Genomic DNA, 27,924 nt, shown 5'->3' with positions numbered 1-27,924 from the left:
TATTCCTTGAATGAAAATGGAAAGGAGGCTATCATCTAACTTTCACGTATCCCTTGCGCCAATCGTCGCAAAAAAAGCATCCGCTAAATATGCACCGCTCAACTCTAGCGTACTGTCTCCTCCAATACCCGGCCTTGCCAGAGCAGGCTTTTGTATCTCCTCATAGTAGCCTGCAATACCATCCCGATGCAAGACCTCACAGCACTGGTCCGCATAATGCCGGAAGCCCTGAATTGGCCACGTGGGCTGGATTTGGAAGACTGCGCCATGTTTGGCCACGCGCGAAGGATATTCTTTGATGTCTTGAAGGGAGAATCCGTTTCCTTCCCAGTCGTAAGTGTTTGTGTAGCCATATCCGAACATGCGGTTTGGATAGTGAGCTCGGACGGCATTGTGGATTTCGCTGACGATTTTTTCATCTGTGTATATGTATGAGTACGTCACGAACAGAAAACAAGAATATAGGGTAAAGATAACTCACCAGGAAAATCCATGCGTGGCCATGAAAGATCACCAAAAGGTGCAGCAGCAAGACACCGCTCTATCGCTGCTTTGACAGACCACTTATACATATACTGACCTTGCAAACTGCGAGGCAGCTCCCAATCAAAATATACATCCTTACCCAACGCCTGCCGAGCTTTCTCTCGCCTTTGTGCTAGCGACAATGCTGTTTCTGCCTTTGATATCTCGGCATTATAGGAAAGATATTGGTCTTCACTATCAGCCTGGGATTTGACTGCGTCATCAAAAGTCATAAGTCCGGCTGTCTGTGCCCATTGCTTTCGTACTACGACTGGATTGGTTTCTCCACCTTCAATTGCTCGTGTCATGGCTGCGGTGAAGGGCTCGATGTTCTGCGCTGTTGCGCCGACTATATATTCGTGGTCTCGCGGGTCGATGCAGGAGGTGATGAATTCAGCTTTGATGCAGTCTGACCGAAGTAATAGCATTGTATCTGCACTGTATATACGGTTAGTCCATAACCAATCACAACTTAGAGACCCAAGAAATGAAAGAGAAAGAAAAACCTACCCCATGATATCAAACTGCATCCTCACAGCGCAGAGTCGCGACTCATATTCCGAAATAGGAACCAAAGTGCGACCCTGACCGATAGTAAACCGCTTCATACCAGATGCCAAATCATCGACATGGATCATTGCAACTCCAGCTTCCACAAATGCCTTGGCCATCTTGATAGTAGACGTTAATCCACCAAATCCCATATCTCCATCTGCGATAATGGGCGCCATGTAGTCGACAAAGGGCATCTTGGATCTCTCTTCTCGAGTACGTGACATGCGGAGATTCCGCTGGCGTTGGTCATTCCACATCTGAGAGTGGTAGATTTGATCGATGATTTTGGGAACGGTGTCCCATGGATAGTCTGCATGGTCAATGCCTGGCTCTAGGACGCGAGTTGTGCCGCAGACAGCGCCAGAGACGTACACTGTCTGTTTTGTATATTAGCCTTATACTTCATTTTTCAATTGGATCTAAGGTTGGATGGTGACTAAGGCACCAGAATCAGTGCACTAGAGGGCTGGTGGCTGGGGCATGCGTACCTGTTGGTATTTAGCCATCTGGCCAATGACCACCGGATCGGTAGCACCGTATGTAAGCTCGTGTGTTCCATTTCGTAGATGCTCCTGCAGTATGTTCCATAGCTTCATGGCCTGAGTGCTAGATGCATATTCTCTGCGTTGACTATGCCGTAGCATTACCACCCGCCTGGCGCTATATGGCCTGTATTCTCTCTATTGTCAGCACCATCTCTGTTCTCCAGCAAGTTACAAAAAATACAAGAAAGTAAAAAAAGGTAGAAGAAAAGGGAAGTAAAACTCTACCGTCTCAGCGCAGCATGTCGAGGAGACTTCCACCACGCCTCAACTTCTGCAACCTCCTTTTCGAAGGCTGCTTGTTCAGCATCGAGGTCGATTTCTATGATCGCCATTGCTTCTCGAGATACTTCTCAGAAGATGTAAAGAAATTACTACCAAAAACCCAAGCTTGCAAGAGCGTAGGTAGAGGTTACTTTTGCTTCCTTAGGAGAGAAATGAGAGAAGAAAAATATAGAAACCCCACTGATAGAGATAGATAAAATATTGTTACCCAGATAGGAAATTTGGTCGAACTTTCGGCGAGAAGAAGCGGGGACGCCGATGCTAGTTCCGGTCGCATAAATTGACCAATCATTGTCCGAATAGTAATATAGTTATGCGACGAACCTCACTCCGAACTTCACCCCGAACCGCGGCTATACATAGTTGCTGCTCGGATTTTGGATATATTGAGTTTGGAATAGGCGAGGGAGAGACATGATGTATGTTCAGCCGCTCAAATCAAATATGATTAGGTACCTAGGGGGGTTGTGGTGGTGGGGCGAAGACGAAGGCAGAGAGGTCTTTCTCTTCTTTAGTTGAATCTTCATATATCTTTTCGTCTTGAAAACATTCATACACAAATCTACGTGCGTGACTATTATTTAGCTTATTTCTCATAAGTGATTGGACACAATGGCTCAAGGCTTGGAAGAAGAGCGCGCTGGCACCACTGCAAAAGCAGGCCCGGATATCATTTATGCGGCCATTGATCAGAACGAACATGATCTCAAAGAAATCAATCGAAAGGTATGTGCATTTGATGTTGTACGTGATAGAGCGGAATGCTAAACAAATCAATTCTCAGATATTCGAAAACCCAGAACTCGCATTCGAAGAGCACCAAGCACATGACAACATTGTCAAACTCTTGAAATCAAAAGGCTTCGCAGTCACCCAACGTGCATACGGCATAGAAACTTCGTTCGAAGCCGAATATGGATCCGGTGGCCGCGTTGTGGTCTTCAACGCAGAGTACGATGCTCTTCCCGGCATTGGACATGCCTGCGGCCACAATTTGATTGCAACTGCATCCATCGCAGCCTTTCTTGGAGTTGCCGAGGCTTTGAAAAAATCTGGCAAAGAAGGACGCGTAAGACTGCTTGGTACGCCTGCAGAAGAGAATAAAGGTGGAAAGAGGTTATTGGTCGCGGCTGGTGCGTACAAGGACGTTGATGCTGCGTTGATGCTGCATCCCGGTGCTCAGTCGCGGCACAACGGACGCAGTGGTACTGCATATGCGCACACTCTGGCAAATGAGAAGCTAGTTGTGCGTTTCAAAGGGAAAGCGGCGCATGCCTCGATGTATCCCTTCAACGGCGTCAATGCTCTTGATGCAGTGATGTTGTCATATTCGGCAATTAGCATGCTGAGACAGCAGATCAGACCATATGAAAGGATCCATGGGATTGTGAACGAAGGAGGCAAGGCCCCGAATGTGATCCCTGACTCCGCATCACTGAATTATGTGATCAGAAGCAATACAAAGAAAGAGGCTATGAGATTAAAAGACCGCGTTTTAAAGTGCTTTGAAGGCGCAGCTATTGCAACCGGCTGCGATTGGGAAATTGACATGTGAGTGGCGAAGCAAAAGAAAGCACATGAAGGATTTGACTGACCTTAAAAAATAATCTCTATACAGGAACGAGTATTTTCAATATTCAGACCTGCGTCCTAATAAAAAAATTTGCACTATGTTTGCGGAGGCTATGGATGACTTGAATTCGCCTGTCAATTGCGATTTACAGAGTCAAGTTCCAGGTCTCGGATCAACAGATATGGGTTAGTATGCTCTTGTCTTTCCAATATCTATTTAGACACTGTATTAACCTTTCTACTCTTACGACTAGGGAATGTATCATACGTCTGTCCAGGCTTCCATGGATTCTATGGAATCCCCACTGAAGAAGGCGCGTACAACCACACCCCAGGCTTTACCAAGTTTGCTGGGAAGGCTGAAGCACACGACCTGACAATCGTAGCTGCCAAGGGCATGGCAACTGCTGGGTGGAGGGTGCTGGAGAGTGAACTGGTTGCTCAGAAAGTGTGGCAGGACTTTGATGATGACGAGGAGACGCAGATATATAGTCCGTGATTACTTGTAGGTATCTAGTAATTTTGTACGTGGCGAGTTGCTGTTCTTTCGAATGAACAAAGAAGGAACTAAAAAAGAATTTATACAGTATAAATATACAATAATACACATCAATATGGCTGGAAAACATCATCACTAGCATGAAGTTTTCTTTGTCCGCCAGGAGCAGAGGAGCGGCGAAACCGATCATCTTCACAAAACACTTGTCTCATAAACTCCACTCCAACTCTTAATCTCGTAAGCTGTTGCTCTTGCAAAACCCGCTCTAATGCCACTTTGGTATTTCTCTCGCCCATCTTTTGCCGAATCCAGTCCTGGTGGATTATATCCTTCGATTCCACTCCGGCAATGAACAATGGCCATTCAATGCGATGGAATAAAGCATCTTCTCTACCTAGACCCAAGGAAGAAAAGCTTCCACCAGAATTGAACAGTCTGAGTGCAATAGACAAGATCATATCAACAGATTCCTGCACGGCCGGAGGCGTTGGCACATCAAGGGACTGCAGTGTACTGCGAAAGAGATATATACGAACGCCGTGATAAAACGCCACGCTGAGGTCGGCATTAATACATGTTCGACTCTGTGGGGATAATGAAGATGAAAATGAAGCTGAAGACGAAGACGAGATCGATGGCTGATCGTTATTAACTAGTGCAAAGACCGGGGCAAAGCGAATTTTGATAGAATCCAGTTCGCTGGAGAACATGGCATCTCGTGCTGGGTCGTGGCGAGTAAACACAAATTCTTTGTTCATATCTTCCAACAATATGCTCAATTCATTGTTGAGTTTCAGAATAGCATAATTTTGCGTATCGTCGACCAGCTCCTGCACGGGGTACTCTTCCGCCCAATTTAGTACGGGAGCATATTTGCCTAAGTCATAGACTTGTGCCAATCGCTGCTTATTTGTATTTAAGTACTTCGCCAATTTCCCTCCACAATGGTAGAAGCCGTATTTGATGTCTTGATAATACAGACATATCAACATCAGTGCAATCAAGCTCCCTTCCTTGGCCGAAAGAAGCTGAGGACCTGCTTCTTGTTCAGGGTTGCCTTGAGAGAGAGGGGTTGGTATATCACAGACAGAATCGAGCTTGTATCGTTGAACATGATCGAGAGCGCATGCACTGAGCTTCTTTAAGAAACCCACATCGACATTAGTCGATTGTGTTTTGTACAAGTACAGAAACCAGAATGAAATGAGGATCGACACATGTTTTGTAGCTACTGCCTGATTGGCCATTTCGTCGGCAAGGAGCTTTGTGCCATGCTGATAATGCAATTCTGCACTTCGGCGTAGATTTTCGTTTTCACGGCGCCAGCAGAGGTCTTTGAGTGATACGGCCATTAAAAGATGCATGATCATTGGCTCTGCCCATGCGATGTTTTTGATCATGCTAAGCGTTGACCATTTTGGATGCTTCAGTGTAAATGACGTCGAATATGTTGTCGAGTAATGATCCAAGGCCTGATGTTCGTTTTTGGTCATCACAATTGAACATGGAAGAGACATGTTGTAACCTGACAAGACCGAAGACGCGGACAAATCTGGGAAAAAGATTGAGGGATATGTAGTGATGAGATCCTGCCAGTCCGGCAGTATGTTTTCATTATAATTCTTATTGTCATTTTGATTGAAATCAAGGTCGTTGTTGTTGTTGTTGTTGTCTGAGGAAAAGTTGAAGTCGGGGTCGGAAGACAGGGCTTCGGGAAAGCCAGGCGAGCCAAAGTCAAAGACAGGAGGGCCCTTGGGCTCTGGAGCACTTCCGGTAGAATCAGAAGTAAGATTTAAGCCATCTAGACTATTGGCAGAGCTGTTACTGCTCAGCGATGCATCATCCTTGGGCAAGATGGTAGCGGGCTGAAAACCCTCACGCCATCTCCAGACGCGCTGCAGTCGACGTCTCTCGCGTAGGGGCGGCCCACCAGCCGGCCATTCACATCCTAAATGCAGCCTGGTGCATCTCCCACAAGCTGGGTGCAGTTCATCGCATTTGACCTTTTTCGCTCTGCAGGTGTTACAGCCTAGCATAATGCGTCAGTCATCAGCAGCAGCAGCAGCAGCAAGCGTTGGAACGGCAACATGGCACATACCGGATCTGGAGCGGCGAGCCTGTCGATGGGTGGGATTACGTTCAACCATGTGGAAAGGTCGTTGAGATACGAGGTCCTGCACCGGAGTTGATTTTGGGATGTTTGGCGATGTCGAGCGTTGACTGATCGAGATAGAGATAGACTTATCTCGCTATGCAGCGGTCGGATAAACTAGCCAATCGGGAGTGCTGTAGATACACTATCAGGCTAGCTATCCGTATCTCAGCCAATCGCAGAGCTGGACGTCTCTTCCCCACATTTCATCTCCGCAGCTGATAGTCAAATTTACCAGAAGTAGAAATGCCGCGTTAGACTTGCTTGCATGGCCATGGTATGATATGATGCTTATCTCTCTCATATAGCCCCGGCAATATTAAAATGCTGCTGCATCCTTCAGGCGCATGACTTTACATGCACTCAAGACACCGCCGCCACCATGTCCTCCGTGGAGTCCAAAATGCCCCTTCCTGAAAAAACCCAGGTATACAGTACCGACTCTGGAGCCGGCGACGTTGAAGTCTTAAAGCCCTCTGAAGAGCTCGATGTTGGTGCAGGCTATGCCAACCTGCTGCAGGATTGCCCTTATACCCGAGAAGAAGAAGTTGCACTACGATGGCGACTTGACCGTCGGATCCTGGCTATTCTCTTCTTCAATGTCATCTTAGCTAGTGTGGACAAAACTTCTACCTCCACAGGTGCTCTGTGAGTCCCTCTTTTCTTTTCTTTTCTCTCTCTCTCCCTCCTCCCCCATTTTCCTTTTCTCTCTGATAGTCATACATCTGTATCCCTTTCATATGCTTATTTGTTCTTAGGTATGGCCTTAAAACCGACAATGATCTTACCGGAAATCGCTACTCATGGGTAGGAAGTTCTTTCTACTTTGGCTACCTGATTGCCTCCATCCCAGCAGCATGGGCCATGCAGCGTTTCCCCATCGCCAAAGTCATTGTTTCATGCCAACTCGTATGGGGGATTCTTCTATTGGCCATGGGGTTCCTGAGCAGCTGGCCCGGTCTTTTGGCCTTGCGTATCATCTTGGGTATGCTTGAAGCTCCCATAATTCCCGGTGCGGTGATTATGCTGGGAATGTGGTACCCGAGACGAGATTTGGCTCTTCGCTTGGGATTTTTCTATACTGGATTTGCTCAATTAATTACGGGCCCGATCGGATATGGGTGAGTTGCGACCTGCCCTTTTTTACTCCCACTTGCATCAACCGCATTGAATTTTATCTAACAGACACCTTTTTTTTTTTTTTTTCCCATTATAGCGTCGGCTTCATTACAGGCACCTGGTTCAAGCCATGGCGTGTATTTTTCTGGATCCTGGGCGGCATCACAATCATATGGGCCATCATAACCGCTTTCCTACTCCCCGACAGCCCTGTTAGCGCAAAGTTCCTCTCAGAGCGAGAGAAAGCAATCGCCATTGAACGCATGCGCGCCGACCAAACGGGTATCGAAAACAAACACTGGAAATGGGATCAGGTACGCGAAGTAGTCCTCGATCCCAAGACCTGGCTATTGTTTCTCTTCAACATCTGGGTCAGCATCCCCAACGGCGGCCTTACCAATTTCACCCCCTTGATTGTAAATGGTCTGGGATATTCGTCCCAGCGCGCTGCTCTGCTTACCATGCCAACCGGTATTATGGAAACGGTATCCGCTGTTATAATCAACGGTACTATTTTCCTCGTTATCACTCGATACAATTCCAAATTGCAACTTCGGGGCTTGCTTATTATCCTCGGTCTCATTGTGGGAATGGTCGCTGCCGTGTTTCTATACACTTTACCGCTGACTGCTCTCCATACTCGACTTGGAGCGCTTTACGTCAGCTTTTTCTACCTAGGCCCTTATATCGTGTCGCTGGGATTCATTACGCAGAACACAGCCGGACACACGAAAAAGGTCGTTCTGAATGCGCTATGCTTCGTCGCCAACTGCGTCAGTAACATCATTGGACCGCAGTTCTTCAAGTCTAATCAAGCACCTCTCTACCCTCTGGGAATGGGTGCTATTTTCGTCAGCTATGCTCTGAGTATTCTCACAACAGCTTTGTATATGGCATACTGCTGGAATGAGAATAGGAAGAGAGACAGAGCTGCAGAGGCTACTGGCGAGCAGTCTGTGGACGTTCATTTGGATACGGATTTCAAGGATTTGACTGATATGCAAAATCCGCATTTTAGATATGTATGGTAAAAGCGTTATTAGTATTTACTTCCTTTCAATGAGTTGATATACAGATCCCGAATGGGATCTGAAACGGCTCTCTTTTGTGTTACTATTTTATAGTTCCATGATTCATAGAAATTTCAACTTTAATGAGACAATTTTCGGTTTTCAATGAAAAGGTATATTATCTGAAAGGTATGTATCGGTACCACACTTAAACGTTAGAACCTCGAATACCACAGACAAAGTAAGACAAACACAGTAAGAAAGACAAAGACAACAACAGTCTTGTCGTCCAAACGCCAGGTATCATGCCACACCGAGGTAGGTATATAGAGATCCGAATTTCAAAGATACGAGGGCAAGGTACTAGAAGGAAAAGAAAGGAAACGTGAATAATCAATCCAATTATAAGAGACAAGTATGGTTGCATGTACAATTAGAATCATGTCTGACGAGACATCGTGTGACGACCCAGCGTCTCTACCCGATAACCCAATTTCTCCATTTCTGGCACATCTAATACGCCACGACCGTCGAATATCCATTTTGGATCTTTCATGCCATAAGCAATACGTGCCCACTCGACTGGCTCGTTTGAAATGGTTCCTCGCAACTTTGTTGATTGACAGTCTGGGCAGTCTTCGGCGCAAATAGGTGATTGACCTGGTCGGTAAGAGAAGCGACTTCCTTCAATGACCATCTCTCCTTCCTGCTTACTAGCCATATATTGCATGTTTCGAATGCTATTATCATAATATGGGATATTCTTCGTTTTCGCAGACAGGTCAATACTCGGTTCGATAAACTGCCCCGCGGGCGATTGACGGAATGGATCCGAGTCATTGATGATAACCACCGCATTCGCTTGTTGGCATGCCTGATAAGCGTCTGAATAAACGTGGACTCGCTCACGGTTTGTGGCATTTAGGACCGGCTCAAGCTCGCTCATGATATCCTCTGACAGACAGCATGGGTCGAAGATTGCAATCTCTGCCGGTCTCTCCTGCAACAACGCTCGAATGACGTCCACTGCCAGCGACTCGCGCGTATCGCCAGTGTTTTTCTTGAAAGCAAATCCCAGAATACCAATCTTCTTGCCGACTAGATTTTCTTCCATGCGCTGGATAACTTTCTGGGCAAATCGGTCTCGCTGCCACTCGTTCATCGAGTTGACTTGACTCCAATAGTGTGCTACCTCAGGCAACCCCAGCGACTCGGAAAGGTACGTTAAACTTGCAATATCTTTGCGGAAACATGACCCGCCGAACCCCAGGCCAGCCTTGAGGAACTGTGGGCCAATTCGAGGGTCGAGGCCAGCTGATTTGGCAATCTCATCAATATCAGCCCCCGTTCGATCACAGATAGCACTAATCGAATTGATGCTGCTAATGCGCTGAGCCAACATTGCGTTGCTGACTAGCTTAGCCAGCTCAGATGACCAGGCATCGATTTCTAGAATCCGGGGACGAGGAACCCAGGCAGCATAGACATTGGCAAGAGCCTCCGCCGCCCGCCGCCCCGAGGGAGTTTTGGCTGATCCAATGAGGACGCGATCAGGTTGCATCAAGTTTCGCACTGCAGATCCCTCAGAAAGGAATTCGGGGTTGGAAAGAATTTCAAAATCCACACCGGGGCGGACTTCATCAAGCTGAAGTTTGACTTAGTGAGTGGAAGCTAGTCTGCACTGAGGTATGATGCTTACCATTTTTCTCACGCGCTGAGCCGTGCCACATGGAACAGTGCTTTTCTCGACAATGATTGTGCCAGGCCTGGCATACAATGCTACTTCTTTGGCTGCTGCGTCGAAAGTTGTCATGTTAGTCGCACGGCCGGAACCAATACCAAATGTCTTCGTGGGCGTGTTAACGGCCAACATGACCACATCGGCTCTGGCCAAACTGGTCTGCGAATCGGTAGTGAAGAATAGATTAGGGGGGTGATTTGTTGGGGTACTTTGGTGTGGTTTATCTGCAGTGGCTCGTAAACAGGTGCTCGCACCATCGCGGCTCACTCGAACGATATCAATGAGGCCCGATTCATAGATAGGAAGGTGAGGCGAGTTCCACCGACGCACGCGCCGTGGATCCTTATCTAGCACATCCACGCGTATATGGGGGTTATGCAAAGCGATGACAGCGGCTGTGGGACCGCCTAGTTTGAGAGCATTAGTTTAAGGTCACGGCATAACCGTTACGACAAGCATGAATTTTCAGAAAGGGTGAGACAAAGGTTGTAACCTACCAACATAGCCGGCCCCAACCACGGCAATGTGTCTCACTGGCTTGGAAAACAGAAGCTCCCGTTGACTAGCACCGACATGTTGAAAGGGCAGTCTTTTTGTCGGAAGCACATTGACTGGAGACTTTTGACTGCTCAGGTAGCTGGCCAGTGGCGTCTCAAGAACATCCTCTACACAGGCAGCCCCAAGCAGTGGGCTTATGCTCTCGGGCGTAGTAGGGCCAGTCGAGTCGTCGCAGGAGCTGTCGTCCGTTGTGGTGGTAGGCGAGGTTGAAAGGAAATCCATGGTTTTTGAGTAGTCGAACGAAGCCATTGATGGCCCGGGCGGGGGGTGTGGTGTTGCACTGGGCGCCAACTTATAGCCCCTGATGCAGTGATGAACAGAGGGGCGCACGGCTGCCTAGCATTTACAGTGTAGTTGTCGATCCGAGAGCTTTCGAGACTCGCATCAACACAGGCGACACCAGAGCAACGAGGCGGAGCAGAGCAAAGGCGAGGAGAACAGAAGAGAAAAAGAAAAAGGGGAATAAAAATAATACCTGGCGTCTGTACAAAGCCTCGTTCAGCCGGAAGCAGCTAGCATCGAGAATGGAGGGGAGGGCAGAGCACGGGGGTTGAATGATTTGCCCCTGTCGTGCTGGTGCTTTCTGCAGAGGGAGTCGCTGCGTGGTGGCCAATCGGCCGCAGTCACGGGACTGCGCATACGTGCGCTCTTGCCTTACATCCTGGCACCTTCCTGGGATGGAGGAGTTTTTGGACGGTTCACGAAGGAAGGAGCCCGTCGTCGAGTATGAGCATCGGATCATTGCACGCCCTATACCCCCGGCGCTCCCATTGGCTGCCACGCCGTGGGGCACTCTGGCCCCGAAGGAAGCTACGATAAGAGCAAAGTTACTCCAGGGAAGGCGCGATAAGGCCGCGGACCCCACGTGCACGGACAAGCTCTTTCTCTCTTTCTCTGTATTACACCGCTTGCTGCCATCCAATCTGGCATACTCTTGTGTGCACGCACTCGCCGGCTATCATCGCACCTGATAGCTTCCTTGTGCGTGAGCATTTGTGGTGTGTGTGTGTGTGTGTGTGTGTGCCATGGCTCACTAGGCTTTAGCGGCTGAGGAGTCCTCTGGCTTATTTGCGTCTACTGCCCCTCGCCTACTGCTGAGAGCTACTTTCTTCGAGAGGGAAAGACAATTTGCGAGCGCATCTCGCAGCCGACCAACAGCGACTCGCAACCGGAATGGCACAACTAGAAGGCATGGTCACAGGGGGCCGCGATGAATTTCCAGCGGCATTGAAGGGAAAGCGCATTCTTCTGGCTACCGAGTCGCTCGGTCCCGTCAATGGAGTAAGTCGCACAACGGGTATGCTGATCGAGTACCTCAGAGCCAACGGCGCCGATTTGGCCGTCGTCGCTCCTCGCTACGAAACGAAAGGCCGAAGTCTTCAGAAGCCAGCAGCTCCCTCCCATTCTCGCACAGGATCCGAAGTGCGATTGCGCGGTTATCCCTTGCCGTATAATCCTGACTTGACCGTTGTCTATCCCTTCCGGTTTGATCGTCTCTGTCACCGCACGTTTCAACCGGATATCGTGTACCTAGCCAGCCCTGCCTCAGTGGGATACCAATTCTTATGGCAGATCCGCCAATTGCAGAAACCGCCTGTGGTTGTGCTCAACTATCAGACCGACCTTGCGGCATATTCTTCCATTCTGCTTCCGGGTGCAATGGGGCGCTTCGGCACGTGGTTGGTGAACCGGGTGCAAGGATTTCTCTTCAACCATCCTTCTGTCGATACAATTTTCTATCCCTGCTCAGACGTTCGATCCTATCTTGAAGAGGCCGGCGCGCCTTCGAATCGTCTAGTTCAACTCGGGCGAGGGGTAGATACGGTTTTATTTAATCCAAAGCATCGTGATGATGCGTATCGCCGGCAGCTCGCTCCAAACGGCGAAATCATTCTGGCGTATACGTGCCGCTTAGCTCCCGAGAAAGGCTTCGAGTTTCTGGCTGATGCAGCCATTCAATTTGCAAAGGAGGGTCTTCACTATAAGCTGCTGATCGTGGGCGGAAACAGAAATCCAGCTGTCGAAGCTGATGTACGCAAGCTTTTTGAACCTGTTCGAGACCATGTCATCTTTACGGGTTTCCTGGGTGGCGAGAACCTTGCGCGAGCCTACGCGGCGGCTGATGTCTTTTTACACTGCTCTATTACCGAAACCTTTGGGTTGGTCGTACTGGAATCGATGGCAAGTGGGGTTCCAGTGGTTGCGCGCAACCAAGGAGGGCCGTCAGATATCGTTAAACACGGAAAGACCGGATATCTAGTCGCGCCTGACGATCTCGATGAATTCGTCCGATTGACCCTGCAACTTGCTCGAGACTCTGAGCTCCGTAAAAACCTTGCTATCAATACTCGAGCTTTTGCGGACGAAACTACGTGGGAGAAAATCAACCGTCGGGTAGCCTGGCACCTTGTGGAAGGGTTAGAAAATCACAACCGACGTTTAGAGTTGAAGAGGGCACAGCGTCCCATCCGCAACTGGATTAGCACTCAGTATTCACAGTTCGAAACCGATGTATTGTGGCCTCTGATTGAGCAGGTGCGAGTAAATGCCGCCATTGCTTTTGTGTTTTTCATGTGGATGATTGCGGTGATTCCGTTGATTTTGCATGGGAGTCGGATGTTCAATTTCCTACAGACTATACCCCTTTTGTTTCAGCAGGCGCAGAGCAGTCGTTTATTGCAGTGATTCTGAACTTTGTCTTCTTTTTTTTTTTTTTTTTTTTTTTTTGAGGATTTCAGGGCAGGATTTTTATCCCATCCGTTTCTTTTCTTCCTTTTTCCTTTTTGTTAGCTCCTGGAGCGCACCATAGGCTCATCACGAGCTAGGCAGCCAGTCACGGTCGTAACTGCCTTTTCCCCATAACATTTCGTCCCAAACAAAACTCAAGAAGTTGGCTGACGGGATATACCTGGTCCTTCTACCTGATAGGCAGCATCGTGGGCTTAGCTACGCGGTTTCCCACACGGGCAACGCCGTAGGCCATATGAGCCCATTCTTTCTCTACCTAGGTCCTTCCAGTACGAGGTTCATGGCTATTAAACCCTCAATAGCTTCCTTCAATCATTGGTCGACCATGGGCTTCAAAAAGATTCTGAAAAAAACTTGAGCGTCGATGATATATTTCCATCAGAAGCCCCGAGGCCAACTTGAACGAACGACCAAGGAACTCTACCAGAATACCAGACCATAGAAGCAGATGAATGCCGGGCATCTGCTTAAAATAATTGATTAATTGTTCCTACGGAACATGCTAGTAGGCCTAGAATCAACGCCTAATGCGGTAACAAGGCATCAGAGTAGGGTAAAAGGGGCTGTACCTAGGTTGACGGTAGCATATAAATACCAAACTTCACATTCACAATAACTCCATGATTGATTTGATTAAACGTTCCCCGGAATATTTAAATGTATCACAATGATCATAAACATAGATCGAATTGAGTATATCTCTATACCATGAGAACCCGCGTATCAAACAAAATCACAACTCGACCCGCGAGGGGACTTTTCATCCAATCAAACATAATCATCAGCCCCAGAAAAGAATGAGCCCGGCTTTCCCTTGCCCTTATGAGTTCTCTTCCCACCCTTGAAATGCTTCTTCGAAGAAGCCAAACGCCCAACTTCGGACGGGTCTATATTTTTTTCTAGTGCAATCATCATCTTCTCCTTGCGCCCCGTAAGCTGTTTCGCTTTTCCTTGCTCCGAGTACTTGTGATTAAATGGCATTGCCATGTAGTGTCCAGCACCGGTTGAGCCAGGTCCGAAAAACCCCTTGTCGAGACCGCGAGATCGATTGCCCGTTTCTTCTACGAATTTGGCTGACGATGGGGCAAGGGAGGAGAGTCCTGTTGCGGCGGAGAATTCGGAGGCATTGTCGTCGAGATTGTCGAGTCCTTCGCCAGTAGCAGCTGCTGCCTTGAGTAATTGTGCGCGTCTTTTCTCTGGTAGATGTGCGAGATTGTACAAATCGCGGTTGAACTCGGCAGGGTCAACAACTGGGCTGCCTGCGCTGTCTTCGTCGTTTGCATTCGAAGATGCTGGGGGTGGGTGGCAGTAGAGTAGTTTTCCATTGACATAGTCCTTAAGGACATAACGTGCAGCTCGAGACTCATCAGGCTGACCTTGACCAGTGGTTGCGAAACCACGAGCTCTAGCATAGGCACGAAGAAGGTCATTTGCCGTTGGTATTCCAGTGCCGCCTTCCTCGAGAGGTCGGGTGTGAATTTTCATGCCATACACAGCCTCTAGAAAATGTTTTGGAATGCGCTGTGCCACCAAACCCGCAGGACCTGTGAACTCGCGCAATTGATCAATGGGAAGCACACCATTCACGACGAGCTCGGCTTTAGTGCTGGCAAAATTTGGAAATACTAAACCAGGGCAATCACACAGTAGAAGGTTGGGCGATAGATAGAGGGTCTGGAAGTGCTTCGTTTTACCGGGGGTCGCTGAGACAGACACCTTCTTGGATCCAAGTAATGCGTTGATCGTGCTTGACTTTCCGACATTAGGATACCCGACAAGGCCGATGATTGTCTTGTCCTTTTGTGGCTTATCAGAATCCTCACTCTGTCCGCTAGGCTGAGGCGCATTTGCAAGGAATAATTCCTCTAATTCATCAACGTCTAAAATCCTGGTTCTCAGATCGCTAGGAGTTGTTGTCGACTGCAAGTCTTTCCGTGCTTCTTTATCCAAATCTTCTTCGCTGGACCATTCCTCATCAGCGAGTTTCTTATCTTGGATATCCATTTTTCGCTGAGTCTCCTCCGCCAAATCATTATCTTCGTCACTTGAAACTTCCTCACCATCCTCCAATAGACGTGCCTCATTCCGCTCTTTAGCTAGATGAGCCGAAAAGAAACGGTAGCTAATGCCGTGCTCCTCAAAGTAATCGGCCCACAACTCTCGCTGTTCTAGTGTCATCATATCCGCCTTATTGACTAGCAGAAGATTTCGCTTTTTAGCATCGACCTCCTTCACGTACGTCTCTAAATCTTCTGAGCGAAAGAGTAATGGGTTCCTTGCGTCAACGATTTGCACAACTAGGTCCGAGCGCTCAATAACACGCCATAGCTGTCTCCAAACCTCCAGATTCCTTTCAAACGGAGTCATTAAGAGGTCATTATTCTCTTGCAATTCGGCGAGTCCTCTTCTCCATTCAAGCAGCGACTCTCTCTCCATTGTATCCAATTTCTCAGCTGTTGTACGTTCATCCCACTTCGGCCGTCTTGGGATAGTCAACCGTTCTTTATTCTTCTGCTGTTTCTTCACAGCAAATCGCTCCTCTGCTGCCGATAGAAGGAAGGGGTTCTTTTGATCGGTATGTATAATCTTAACATTATTAATCTTCTCCGCTGTGAAATCGGTATCTGCTAATTCGGCCGTGCTTAGGAACTCGTCGAGCGCTGCTTGCTCGGTAATACTTCGCATTTTCACCCATGATGCTTCCTTGGCCGCGTTTGTGATATATGTCTCGCCGCTTTGGTTCTTTCGTGCAATGGCGGCATTGTGCGATACTTTCTTCTGTGATGATGCTTTGCCTTTGCCGAATCGATCATTCATGAGACTATTGCCCAGTCCCACGGAGTTTTTGGACTTTGCGAGCACCATGGTGACGGTCTCACGGTAGTTGGCTTATTATCTTGGTCAAATCTTTGTAAAACGTAGAAATAACAATCATAAAAGAGAATTTGTAGGGGCCACTACACCAGGCATAAAAAAAATGTGGCGTTGAATTTCTAATACGAAATTTCCAAGATTCCCCGCTTCGCTTTGGATAAGATAGCCTGATTAGTCACCCGCTATTTCGCCTAATTCAGACAATCGATAAGATAAGGCGCACGTGATTGATACCAGATTTCTGCCCACTTTTATCTAAAAAAAAGAGTGAGGGACATGAGGGTCCTCAATTCTTGAGTAGCACGGATATATTTAACGCAGATTGCGTTTGAATAATTTTTTATTACTCTGCCTAGTTACTTGACCAAGACAAAAACTTTCACGATGCCTCCCCCACGGCAGTGGATGTAAGTTTTCAATTCAAGTCTAACCACGATGTCGCGGTCTTTTTTCGGCTGACCGAAATCGATTACAGCAACAAAAAAAATGCGACGACATACCAGCTCTTTCATAGATCCCAACAAGACCCTTTAATACATGACCCCAATGCAGAGGATAGGGTTCTACATCAGGTCTCTGGACCAAAGCAAGGGCCAGCGCTGTCGACCACTGCTTCCTCGGCGTCTCATAAAACATCCCGAAACTTAGGGGAATTAGAGAGCGAATTCACTGCAGCAAACGTTCGAAAAAATGAAGGCGAGGCTGCTAACTACGGCATTTACTACGATGACTCCAAATATGACTACATGCAACATCTACGAGAGCTAGGCACTGGTGGTGGAAACTCATATTTTGTCGAGGCTGCCACAAGTAAAGGAAAGGGAAAGGGAAAAACAGTTAAACTCGAAGATGCGTTGCGAGATGTTTCTATTGATGATTCCCACAGCGAAGTGGGAGGGGCTGCTGCAAGCGTTTATGGTTCTGAATATACCCGTTCGACGGCATCATCTTACATAAAAAAGCCGACGTACCAGGACCAACAGAATGTGCCAGATGCAATTGCCGGGTTTCAGCCAAACATGGACCCCCGTCTTCGAGAGGCGTTGGAGGCTCTTGATGATGAAGCTTTCGTGGATGATGAAGATGATCAGGACATATTTGGTGAACTTACGCGCAATGCCGAAGAGGTGGCTCCTGAAGAATTTGAAGATACATTATTCGACCAAGAAGATGATGATGGCTGGGAGTCGGATGTCACGGAAAAGGCCTTTCCTCAATCTACAGAGGCAAAGAAAGCAGATCGCGAAGAACATGTTGCTCAAGAACATGATCCGTCTGAAATGCCAGATCACAATAAGCCAGTTCCTGACATAGCACCAGAAAACTCTGATTGGATGCGCGAGTTCTCAAAGTTCAAGAAGGACGCTAAGGCCTCGAATACCCCAGCTGCGAAACCCGAGGGCGATGGAGCCACTGAAAGACACACAACCGCGTCCACGATGTTTACAGCTGGAGGCACTCCAATCCGTAGAAAGAAGCGCAAGGGAGCAATGACAAATCCCTCTGCATATTCTATGACATCATCTTCACTTGCGAGAACGGAGGGACTACGACTGTTGGACGACCGGTTCGAGAAAGTCGAAGCTCTTTATGCTCTTGACGAAGAAGGTGAATACGACGACGCCAGCTTTGCTGATGGCGCTTCTATGGTCAGTGGCATGACAGGGATGACCGGAATGACTGGCATGTCTGCCGCGTCCTCCCAAGCGCCCAGTCTAGTTTCGAGAGGAGATTACGGTGACGTTCCTCTACGGAGTGATTTTGATAACGTCATGGACGATTTCTTGTCTGGCTGGCAAGATCGAAGCAAGCAAGCGAAGCGTAAGGGTGCCAAAGCCAAGAGAGGCAAAAATGGCAATGAGGCTTTGGGTATTGCAATGCTGGATGAAGTCAGGCAGGGTTTGGGACCTGCTCGTTTGTCTGCTCGCGGAAAAGTATAGTCCTGGGCAAAAGCGTACATATAGTTAAATAGGTAAATTGACGATTAATGCATTATTCGTTTGTTTCTTCCAACTGCCCAGGTGATTGTCGACCCATATCCATATCCATCTTTTAGATTTATTAAGTATCTATATTCCTATAATACATGGCTTCATCTATAAGAAATGAATTACAATGCGCCACCAACTTTCTCCACGATCCACATCGCGAGTCGCACGTTCCATCCAACTCTGCGTTCTGTCCGGCGAAGGTCCTCTCTCGAAACAGGTTTTGAATTCTCCTGCAGCCATTCTGTCTCCTCATGCAAACGCTGTTTCAACTTGTCATCAGATGTGACAACCAGAGCTCCAACTTCTAGGTCAAGACCATAGCTTCGTTTAGTGTAGTTACTGCTTCCAACGAAAGTCAAACTTGGATATTTGTCATTTGGTAATGTGATCCAGAGACCCTTGGCATGATAAGTCCAGCCACCTGGTTCACCAACAGTACCCCGGCGCCACTCTCTGAGTTGAATCGAATTTGTCCGCTGGGCCTCGGCGACACGATCCAGAAACCGTGCCGATAGATGTGTGTATGCAGCTGGTAGCATACCAGATATTCCCGGTGAGCCATAGAAACCATTAGCCCATGGTGATGCAGTGAGGACGGTGCCTTGTGTTTTGGTTGCAGGTTGCTCTGTCGTGGGTATATAAGAGGTGCTCTCTATAAGTAAAGACGAAAGTGTGGGGTGGATGTTAAAGTAGCCAGCAGTAAAAAGCCAATGCGAATTTCTGAACATTGGAGAGCTCGTAAGCAAACGAAGAATGCTCGTGACAGCGGGGAATTCGGTAGATGTATCAGGCTTCAGCAGTGGAGTCAGCTGCGCCACGGGATATACAAGAGTCTTCTCTGATGTAGGTACAAGTGCGGCTTTTTCTTGAGATCTTGGCTGAATCAATGAGTGTAAAGCCGAAGAGGACTGGGATATAAACCCTTCCGGGTCGTCTAGAGGCGAATGCGCACTATTTGAGGAAGGCCACACCAATTCATAGCCAGCAATATTCTCAGCATTCGGGAGAACCTGAAAACTCAGGTGACAAATTGCATCATGAATTTTGCCATAGTAATCAGTTAGCTCTTTGGAGTTGAAGACATGGTATCGGTCAACACGATTTGTGAAATAGTCCTCTGATAGATTTGCTCTGGATAGTAATACCACAGTCAGCATTAACATTCAGTAAGACCAAGGCTCCTAAAGGCTCAAGTACGAACCCGGACAAAATGATCTCATCATCAATACCATATAATTTCATATGCTGAAGCCCCCATCCCTCATTTATACGACGCGGAACATACTTCTTTCGCAAGCCGGTCAAATTTGGTGTATGAAACATGCGGATTTCCACTCTATCTGAGCCATGTTCCTCAACCAAGCGTGCAAGGAGCGAAGCGGATGAAGGATTCGGGGTTTCTCGAGTGCCTCGCAAGCAATCGGTAAGAATTGAAACATGAAGGTTCGGGTTATCACGCAATGCTTGGTTCACGGTGTCAACTAGCTCGTGTTCTGTCTTGCCAATATACAAAGTTGAAAGGTATATTCGTCTTCGTGCATTTCTGATTTTGTGCTGGTTTAAGCATAGTTAGTCAAGAGCTGCCCTTCTTCGCACAAACGGCATCAACCAACCTTGAGCGTTTCATAAAAAGAGCTGGGTGAATCAAGGATCGTAATTTTCGATGATGGTACCTCAAATCGAGGGGCAATTCGATCTAGCTCAGTTGTAAGCCCTCCTAAAGGAGACGCAGTAGAAGTTGCAGGCGCGTTTGGGCTGTTGTAGACAGAAAACTTGCGGACAGCGACCTGTCTCCGAATCGCACTTCTCCTGCAAGTACAACGCACAGCGTGTTCACCAACACGTTTAAACATCCTATAGACAATTCTTTCTTTTTTTTCTTTTCTTTTTTTTTCAATTGACCATAAATTTATCCAAGCGCGGCGCGAGAACAAGAAGAGAGAGGGCAATGCAAACATTCCAAACATCGAGCAACGCTATACCCGAAACTGCCGCCCGCGAGCCGCCCGCGAGCCGGCATCGACGACATCGTTCGACTTCACTCCGCTTGGTCTTCTTTCCTCATATCAGACGCAATAGTCGCTATCTTCCAAAATGTCGACGCTTACTCGTACATTCAGGAACCTCTGGAGGATTGGCCTCAAGGTAATGTTCCAAAGCTCGCCACGTCGCCTGCAGCCATCGTGCTAACATGATCCTTCCTTTTAGGACTACGGCCACCAAATGCAGGTACGTACAACAGCATATGCGATTGCAGCAGTCTCCCGCGAGGAATCTTTTAGCTCATATTTGTCGCATGGCATATAGTACATTGGTCAGTATCTCTACAGTTTCGACATGTCGCATGCCTATTTATTGACAATCAATTGCAGGTGACACCAAAGCCGGAACCTTGATCGCAACCGACCGTTTCGGAAACAAATATTACGAAAACCTTGAGGAGGAGCTTCCGCGTGAGTCGTGATCGATTGAGAATAGTGGGAAGATAATATTCTGACAACTTCCTTGTTTTCCCTTTCGCACAGTTCGTACTCGATGGGTCGATTACAAAGAGAAGGAATTTGATCCATCTCACATAGAGCCTGGCTGGTAAATATATCTTGTTCCATAAGATACCCCAAGGTACCTGTGACGATAGAAATTGACTTTTGAGAAATAGGCATGCATGGATATCTTACATGGTTGATGCTCCCCCAACAACCGACAAACTTTTGCAGACCGGTGTACGCACGTGGGAATTGCCAGAACACCGTGCAAACGTGACCTTGTCTCGCGGGGCTTTCAAAACATACTCGACGTGAGTTTGTTAGTTGCAATTGATGGCTGAATATAGACTAACATATCTCTATAAAGCGTACGCCCTAAGTACTCTGCTTGGCAGCCAGTTGCTGCTTCCCGATAGATTTACACAAATTCAATGACACACCTATTTTTATGTTCGCTTAGTATTCTTGATATACAAAGGACTTTGTTGCTGCTGTAAATAACTCGTTATGTGCCCGTGGGCGATGTATGCAATTCCGTTCACCAAATTCAAAGTTTTGATTGATATACAAGTGCAAAAGGCATTTCTATATTGCTTGAAAATTACTGAAATATGTTTTGTATATACAAATGCTGTCCTTTTAGAGAACATACCCCCCGGCTCCCAAATTCCACCAATGTCTAATGGGTTTTTCGTCCTCGAGTTCAATGCACCACCACAAAATTTCCTTGGCCTTTTCTATCTGTGAGCCTGCCTCATGCGCTCGGGCTAAGGTGAACCACGCTTCTGAATTGTCCCAAGCCGATCCAGTTTTCGTCAACATGGAGAGAAGGCCATAGGCACGATCTCGAGCAGCTTGTCGACTTAAATATCCCGGCTTATCGTCATTGATGGGCGCGTTGGCGGACTTCTTGGTTTCCACAGCAGAAACCGGTGATGTATTCGTATTAGAGTTAGCTGGCGCAGATTCTGGAAACGTCTCTGAATCGTTGATATGTGAGTGGGTTTTATGCTCGAAGCACGATGACTTGACAAAATCAGTGTCCAGTTGAGGCCTCAGTGGCTCCAGTGGGATCTTTTCTTCCCAAAAATCCAGAAGCAAATTCGATAAACCAATTGTCGCTTTAGGGTGGTCAGGATAGCGGGCAATGGCTTCTTCGTAGTATTGCATGGCTTCTTGGAACATAGACTGCGCCTCTGACAGTGCTCCCTTCTCTGCATAGACATCACCCCACAACTCCTCTACACTTTTAGCTACACCCCATACACGCTGGTCGAAAGCACGGGCTGAAGACTCCTGCGCGGCTACAAGAGCTTCAAAGGCGTTAGCCTGTTTAGACGCTTCTTCACAAGCTTCACGAGCGTCTTCAAAGAGAGAAGCTCGACGATACAAGCCCGATATGAGAAGCCATACTTTCACTAGCACGGAGAGGGCGTGCTTTTGAGTCTGGAGAGTAGGAAATACCAAAAGAGCGTTTGTAGGTGAATCAAAACGATGAACGTTTGGCAAGCGGACATCCTGTTCCGGTGGTTGCTTGGTATGGCCGGCCGGAAGAGGTTGATGCTTGGAATTTACGTTGTGAGCGACGGAGGGTAATTGCTGCTTCGCACTTTCTTTGGGTCTTGTGGGTGGCATTGGAGATCCACTGATATTGGAAATAGCAATCCCTATCTTTTCAGGACTCTCTTGCTCATTGATAGAACCGTTTCCGGCGGAAGGCTCACCATCCGTGGCGTTGATTGGCACGGCTTGTTGGGATTTTTCTAGTTGATGTTTCTGTTGCTGGCCTTGTTGAGTTCCATTTGCGGATTCAGGTGTCACTCTGATCGTGGGGGCATCCGCAGAGGCATTAGGAAGTCCCCCATTGGGAAGGGGAGGTATTTCACCGGCATTGGACGGGACCTTTGAGCCTCGCTTTCTACCAAAAATGCTTCCACGAAAGCTTTTCACCGTTCCAGCAGAGCTTTTTGGGGGCTCAAGCTGCTGTTGGGGTTTTGAGGCTTTCTCAGTTGTGATTTCAAGTTCCAGATCTTCGAATAACGTGGCAAATAATGCGAGCAAGTTGTCACTATGGTTCACAGCAACCTCTGAGCCATCTGTAATTTCAAGAAGGGCGAGTTGTGTCATGCGGGTCTCGATAATACGCTCCTTTTCCCGGCTTTGCAGATGTTTTATCCAATCTTTCTTCGTTTGCTTTTCCCCTTCACGATTGTTGCGCCTAGCATTGTGAGCCAATGCATTGACTGACGAAGGGAGCTGATCAAATGCTGCTTCGCAAGTACGGCCTGCAATATCAAACTCTTGTTTTGCACTAAGCAATAGCGCTAACAAATGCCAAAGGGGAATCTTATCTCTCTCTTGTGACAGTGTGGTCTGGTGCGGGGCGTAGGTGACAGGTGTTGATTGTGTCCGCTCCTCTCTAGGGGTGAGAGCTAACCTCACATGGCTGATTGCACCATCTAGGTCGCGAGACTCGGCGAGGAGAAGTGCGAGGGCATATCTGGTCGAAAGATCATATTGTGACTGAAATTCTGGAGCAAGACTTCTCTCTAGATTTTCAATAGCCTCCGCTCTTATATCATTACGAATCTCGTTGATTGGGGTCCACCTTGACCAACTAGCCAAGCCAATGCCGATGGCCTTATAAGCCATAGCGACGACACGCAAAGAGACACGGGGTGCAATTTCGTTCGCAAGGGTGAGGTCGTCTGCTATATCTTTCTCGATATATTTTTCCAGTATTGGGATAAGCTCTTTGGCCTTCCGCGCTTCATTTTCGGAACCGAAGCAGCAAAGTAGAAGTACACCCTCGGACACGGTTTGTAGTAACGTCTCATCACTTTCCAAATCACCAATCTCGGCTGCTTTTTCCGCCCTATCTTTTGCACTTACGACAATTTCAACGTAAGTGTCGAGTGCTTTTATGGCAAGATCAAACTCTGCCAAAGTAGCATGCACATGAAACAAGCGCCGCAAAATCGTATGGGAGTGGTAAGTTTCTGTTGCAGCTCGGTAGAGAATCTAGCAAAAGTCAGATACGTTGCGAAAACAGGAGAAGCCGTTGACAACTTACGTCAAGAACATTCCGACTGACAGCATCTTGTCCTCCATCGAGATCATCGTTTCTCCAGCCGGGGCCACACAAGACTTCCCAGTTCTTTATTACTTCCTCGGTCCATGCCTCCACCTGAGGGTTGCTGTCACTCGCGACGGGGAACTTAGTTTCTCTCAATAAGACACTTTCACAAACGGTTTCCACCCGTCGGATCTCGTTGGCGAGCTGACGACGCGGTGTTCCTGGAGATAGCGGGAAATACGGTAGGCCGTGCCGCAATATCACAGATAACAGTTTGTAATAAGACATCCATACAGATGATTGGGGCTCAGATTGGTAAATTCCAGCCGTGTGAGTGGGTGTTTGCCCAGCTGCAATATCTCGCCGCTTGACGTGTGGGTGGCCGGACCACAATCTAAAAGCTTTCAATGCTATCTCGATTTCGAACTCGTTCTCGCTCGGTTCGTTGAAAGACATTCCCTTGCTTGCCAGCATGGCAATCTTGCAAAGGAAAAGCTCTGACCAGTACAGGGCTTGAGGACAAGAAGCCAAGGCTGAGTTGGGGATGGCAAGTCGTGGTAATATAGGATACGCCGTCTTTAGTGCCGCATTTGTGTTGGATATCATGGCTTGGGCAGCACCTATAACATCATCAGACATGGTGGCTCGAGAAAGTTCTTTCGGTTTGCATACTTTTTATATACCCTGCTTTGACTATGCACACCTCAGTCCATTTTGTAAGGCTTTTACTTTCTTCTGAGAGAGCGGTAATTGTAGAATCGTCAAGATCCTTGGGCAGACGGCCAACAGCCAACCCAGGTTCCGACAATGTCCAATGAACCCATCCCAAACAGACCTGAGCTTGAAATACGTCCTGGGGGGTTCCTTCTGCTTCTTCAATGACTGAAATGAGCTTTGGTATTAACTCGGACAGGCTTGAAACTTGGTTCGGGGCAGTCTGGCCCTTGGCTGTCGCTGGACGGCTTTTAGTGATATGCGCAATGACTTGAATTTCGGCGTTCGCGGTTTCAATAAGACCTGAATTTCAAACTGTTAGTATAGTTAGGTCGTAAGTCATTAAAGAAGAGCGTTACATTTCCGATGCGGCGCATGCTTGGTAACCTTGCGAATCAATTCAGGCACTTCGCTCCATTTGTCTTCGCTTCGAGCATTATCTAAAGCATTGACATATCCCTGCGCCTTATCCGCATCCCTATTCTAGATGGTTTGTAAGCGTAAAGCCTCGGAGCAGGTCAACTAATACCAGGGGGGATGACATAGTTCGGCATACCGAGTTCACACTCATCTTCGCATCAAAGTAGTATCACAATATCCATAACACGGGCAACACAATAAAAGTCAGCGTGATACCCCCTGCACAGGGTAACAATCAGGATATCTAGCAATCATATGCAAGGCTCGCAAGATGCGGACAAGCTGTATGCGCTTCCGAGGTTTGCAGAGCTGCGGTTGACGAACACAAATCAAAAACGGGGCAAGCGTAGTGTCTTGTGATTGGTCGATCTCCGTGCTCCGCGGGAACGACCGAGCTCCTGTCGCCCTAGACCTAAAATGGAAGTCTCGAGAAAAAAAAAAGTTCATGACCTCTTTCTCCCTTCTTGTGGCCAACAACGGATTGCGCAGGCCATTAAGCGGCGCTTGAATATACGAAGATATTTGAATTATCAATGGCTTCCTCGACGTCATTGCGCGCCATTACGCACCGCCTAACAACTACGCCGGTTGATGAGCTGCCCTATGTGGCTTCATATCTGGCTGCGTCGCTCAGTGACTGTAGCGAGTTTACTGCCAACCCTGAAACGAGAAAAAAGGCCAACGCGGACGGAAATGATGCTCTGCAGATTAACAAATTAAAGACTCGTTTGACGAGTCTGCTACAAGACCGCAGCTTTGGAGGTAGATGGACCGGAATTGTCTTGATAAAAGCCACACTGGAGGCTGGTCGGTGGGAAATACTCCGTGATTGTGCACCGTGGGTTCGAGGCTTATTGGCGATTCTTTCGGTATGGGAGATTTGATAATGTTAGGATTCTGTGGCTTTGCTGATTTCGTGTCCAGAAACAGGACCCAGTCTCTACGAAGAAACTTTCGATCATCACATTGACTCGAATTTTCCATCTGACATACCAGTACCCGACATTGGTGCGAGAGATTACAACACCAAACTTACCTGGCTTTATTACAGCGCTGCTCAACCTCGTCAATGGGAAAAGAGCTTCGGATTCCGTAAAATCTGTTAGGGAGCTACCTCTCCTGGAAACTGTTCTTTCAGCCTTCGTGGAGCTTATAGGAAGACACCCGACAATTTTTCGACCCTTCGTTAGCCAGCTGCAAAAGTTGATCCTGCCGATTATAGCATCTTCGACCGCTACTTGCCCTTTGTCTTCGAAAGCCTTTCATCTATCGCAAGAGCTCTATGTCGCATTACATCATTGTGCGCCCAAGAATACTTCAGGCGAACAATGGGCGAGCGCCTGCAAGAATACTATGACCTCCATTCATCAGGCCGCGGATCATGTCTTTCGAAGTGTGACAGAACAATGGGAGTCCTCTGATCCGAGCTATAAGCATGGAAAAATGCCGAGGGTCATGAGCGATACGCCAGAATTTACTGAATCAGATGCCTTGGGTCTCCCTTCATGGCATGGTTTACCTGCAGGAGCCGCCAGGCTGGCAGCATTACTAAACTTGTTGTCCAAGTTCATCTCGATACGCACAGCGTCAGCAATCAACATTCCACTTGGAGCTATAATTGATCTGGTATCGCGCTTGACATCAGTTACTGTTCCAAAAGCGAATGAAGATGTCGTTCAATCTAATTCAGAATTCAGTCGTGAAGAAAGGAATGGTTTATATATGGAACTGCCTATGATTCATACTGCATGCATTGATGTCTTTCGTGCAATTGTAAGCACATTACAGACGGGGGTGACACCCCTTCTCCATACTATATTCGAACAGACTCTTTGGGTTCTGGAGGCAGAGAACTTCAACAATGGCCTTCGGGAATCTTCGTACCTACTTATGAGCGAACTTTTGCCTTTGGTAGGACGATCATTTGCCAAAGCCAACGTATTCTCGATGAGCGCTCTCATCCAGCAATGTTGTCGTGACCTCGTACCGGGTGATAGCAATCGCGCAACTCAAGAGAAACAAACTACTTCGAAAGGCAACTCCAAGAACACGCAAGTCAATATGAATGTGGATGCCCTTCTCAATCCAACGCTCAAAGAATCAAATTCCATTAAAGAAAGCATATCTGAGAGACAGAACTTGGCAGCGATGACCTTGCTCCCTTTGCTTTACAATTATCTGCCTACTGAATATTTACCATTGCCGGTCCGGACAGAAATGGAACGGGCTGCAATATTGACAGCCAACCGATCAGCTATGGTTGCAAGTGTCATGAATCCAATGCCTCCTATCAAAGGACGTAGACCAATTCCAAGCATTCTGCCGTTCCTCACGAGGAGGTATGCCGAACACTTGGAGGTTGAATGCTTAGTTCGTCCTCGAATGCCAGTTCTTCTTGGAAACAGCAGTGAACATTTCGATGCTGAAGATTACGAAGAAAATGAAGATCTTGCGCAGGCTGAAGTAGTGGTTGCTCCTAGCGCTGGCATCCAAGATCTATCTTCAAATATGGCAAACCGCATCCAACCCAAGGACATGTTCATCGCTCCACCAGCAACAACACAAAACAAGAGGATACTAACAACGGAATCCGAGGCTGACGACCAAATGGGATCAAATTCCTCCCAGAAAGATTCAGAGCAGTCACTTCCCCAGGCCAAAAAGGCTCGTTTGGGGAACAATGACGTTGTCCCTGCGGTGTCCGCATCTGTGCCTGTAACACTTTCAGAGGTGTCAGCTTCACCTGCTGCTGTACCACAAGCTGCATCATCAACGCCATTCATCTCTTCGGTTAAAGAGTCTGAAGTGTCTGGCTTGAACTCTGTTGCAGTCACCCAATCTTCAGGCGCACTGAATTTTACTAGCTCGGGTACTGCAAACAATGTCGATGATAGTGATGATGAGATGCCAACATTGAATATCGAGCCTGATACCGACGATGATGATGACGACGAGTGAGACGATGTTAAACGTCTCCTTGGCTGGAATCGGAAAATTCTTGTATATATGTACACCGATTATGAACAATTTCATAGCCGCTCATGATGCATACATACG

General features: G+C 47.6%; 12 protein-coding genes across 12 annotated transcripts; 6 read left to right on the top strand and 6 right to left on the bottom strand.

The window, feature by feature from the left end:
- Positions 1–42: 42 nt before the first annotated feature.
- Positions 43–1,957, bottom strand: UA08_00227 (hypothetical protein; the record flags this gene model as incomplete). The annotated part of the gene is made up of 5 exons (XM_020260010.1): positions 43–419; positions 482–963; positions 1,036–1,457; positions 1,569–1,740; positions 1,851–1,957. 5 exons carry the CDS (start codon positions 1,955–1,957, stop codon positions 43–45), a joined length of 1,560 nt encoding a protein of 519 aa, XP_020123860.1.
- Positions 1,958–2,519: 562 nt separating this feature from the next.
- UA08_00226 (hypothetical protein) lies at positions 2,520–3,978 on the top strand (the record flags this gene model as incomplete). Its single annotated transcript, XM_020260009.1, has 4 exons — positions 2,520–2,633; positions 2,692–3,458; positions 3,526–3,665; positions 3,734–3,978. The coding sequence occupies 4 exons, from the start codon at positions 2,520–2,522 to the stop codon at positions 3,976–3,978; spliced, it is 1,266 nt and encodes a 421-aa protein (XP_020123861.1).
- Positions 3,979–4,088: 110 nt separating this feature from the next.
- UA08_00225 (hypothetical protein) lies at positions 4,089–6,125 on the bottom strand (the record flags this gene model as incomplete). Its single annotated transcript, XM_020260008.1, has 2 exons — positions 4,089–6,007; positions 6,077–6,125. The coding sequence occupies 2 exons, from the start codon at positions 6,123–6,125 to the stop codon at positions 4,089–4,091; spliced, it is 1,968 nt and encodes a 655-aa protein (XP_020123858.1).
- Positions 6,126–6,512: 387 nt separating this feature from the next.
- UA08_00224 (hypothetical protein) lies at positions 6,513–8,280 on the top strand (the record flags this gene model as incomplete). Its single annotated transcript, XM_020260007.1, has 3 exons — positions 6,513–6,778; positions 6,889–7,251; positions 7,347–8,280. 3 exons carry the CDS (start codon positions 6,513–6,515, stop codon positions 8,278–8,280), a joined length of 1,563 nt encoding a protein of 520 aa, XP_020123859.1.
- Positions 8,281–8,698: 418 nt separating this feature from the next.
- Positions 8,699–10,807, bottom strand: UA08_00223 (hypothetical protein; the record flags this gene model as incomplete). The annotated part of the gene is made up of 3 exons (XM_020260006.1): positions 8,699–9,904; positions 9,959–10,407; positions 10,498–10,807. 3 exons carry the CDS (start codon positions 10,805–10,807, stop codon positions 8,699–8,701), a joined length of 1,965 nt encoding a protein of 654 aa, XP_020123864.1.
- Positions 10,808–11,731: 924 nt separating this feature from the next.
- UA08_00222 (hypothetical protein) lies at positions 11,732–13,243 on the top strand (the record flags this gene model as incomplete). The annotated part of the gene is made up of 1 exon (XM_020260005.1): positions 11,732–13,243. The coding sequence occupies one exon, from the start codon at positions 11,732–11,734 to the stop codon at positions 13,241–13,243; it is 1,512 nt and encodes a 503-aa protein (XP_020123865.1).
- Positions 13,244–14,074: 831 nt separating this feature from the next.
- Positions 14,075–16,171, bottom strand: UA08_00221 (Large subunit GTPase 1; the record flags this gene model as incomplete). Its single annotated transcript, XM_020260004.1, has 1 exon — positions 14,075–16,171. One exon carries the CDS (start codon positions 16,169–16,171, stop codon positions 14,075–14,077), a length of 2,097 nt encoding a protein of 698 aa, XP_020123862.1.
- A 393-nt stretch (positions 16,172–16,564) lies between these two features.
- On the top strand, positions 16,565–18,120 carry UA08_00220 (hypothetical protein; the record flags this gene model as incomplete). Its single annotated transcript, XM_020260003.1, has 2 exons — positions 16,565–16,587; positions 16,695–18,120. 2 exons carry the CDS (start codon positions 16,565–16,567, stop codon positions 18,118–18,120), a joined length of 1,449 nt encoding a protein of 482 aa, XP_020123863.1.
- Positions 18,121–18,290: 170 nt separating this feature from the next.
- On the bottom strand, positions 18,291–20,024 carry UA08_00219 (hypothetical protein; the record flags this gene model as incomplete). Its single annotated transcript, XM_020260001.1, has 3 exons — positions 18,291–19,302; positions 19,457–19,725; positions 19,785–20,024. The coding sequence occupies 3 exons, from the start codon at positions 20,022–20,024 to the stop codon at positions 18,291–18,293; spliced, it is 1,521 nt and encodes a 506-aa protein (XP_020124432.1).
- A 241-nt stretch (positions 20,025–20,265) lies between these two features.
- Positions 20,266–21,073, top strand: UA08_00218 (hypothetical protein; the record flags this gene model as incomplete). Its single annotated transcript, XM_020260000.1, has 7 exons — positions 20,266–20,316; positions 20,380–20,400; positions 20,479–20,485; positions 20,544–20,624; positions 20,697–20,760; positions 20,831–20,968; positions 21,025–21,073. 7 exons carry the CDS (start codon positions 20,266–20,268, stop codon positions 21,071–21,073), a joined length of 411 nt encoding a protein of 136 aa, XP_020124431.1.
- A 169-nt stretch (positions 21,074–21,242) lies between these two features.
- On the bottom strand, positions 21,243–24,372 carry UA08_00217 (hypothetical protein; the record flags this gene model as incomplete). The annotated part of the gene is made up of 3 exons (XM_020259999.1): positions 21,243–21,261; positions 21,310–23,678; positions 23,731–24,372. 3 exons carry the CDS (start codon positions 24,370–24,372, stop codon positions 21,243–21,245), a joined length of 3,030 nt encoding a protein of 1,009 aa, XP_020124532.1.
- A 1,028-nt stretch (positions 24,373–25,400) lies between these two features.
- On the top strand, positions 25,401–27,825 carry UA08_00216 (hypothetical protein; the record flags this gene model as incomplete). Its single annotated transcript, XM_020259998.1, has 2 exons — positions 25,401–25,736; positions 25,792–27,825. 2 exons carry the CDS (start codon positions 25,401–25,403, stop codon positions 27,823–27,825), a joined length of 2,370 nt encoding a protein of 789 aa, XP_020124531.1.
- Positions 27,826–27,924: the final 99 nt, after the last annotated feature.

The sequence above is a fragment of the Talaromyces atroroseus genome, assembly GCF_001907595.1.
Source record: "Talaromyces atroroseus strain IBT 11181 chromosome Unknown scaffold_0, whole genome shotgun sequence".
NCBI classification, from domain to species: Eukaryota; Fungi; Ascomycota; class Eurotiomycetes; order Eurotiales; family Trichocomaceae; genus Talaromyces; species Talaromyces atroroseus.
This window is presented reverse-complemented; position numbering and strand designations above follow the sequence as displayed.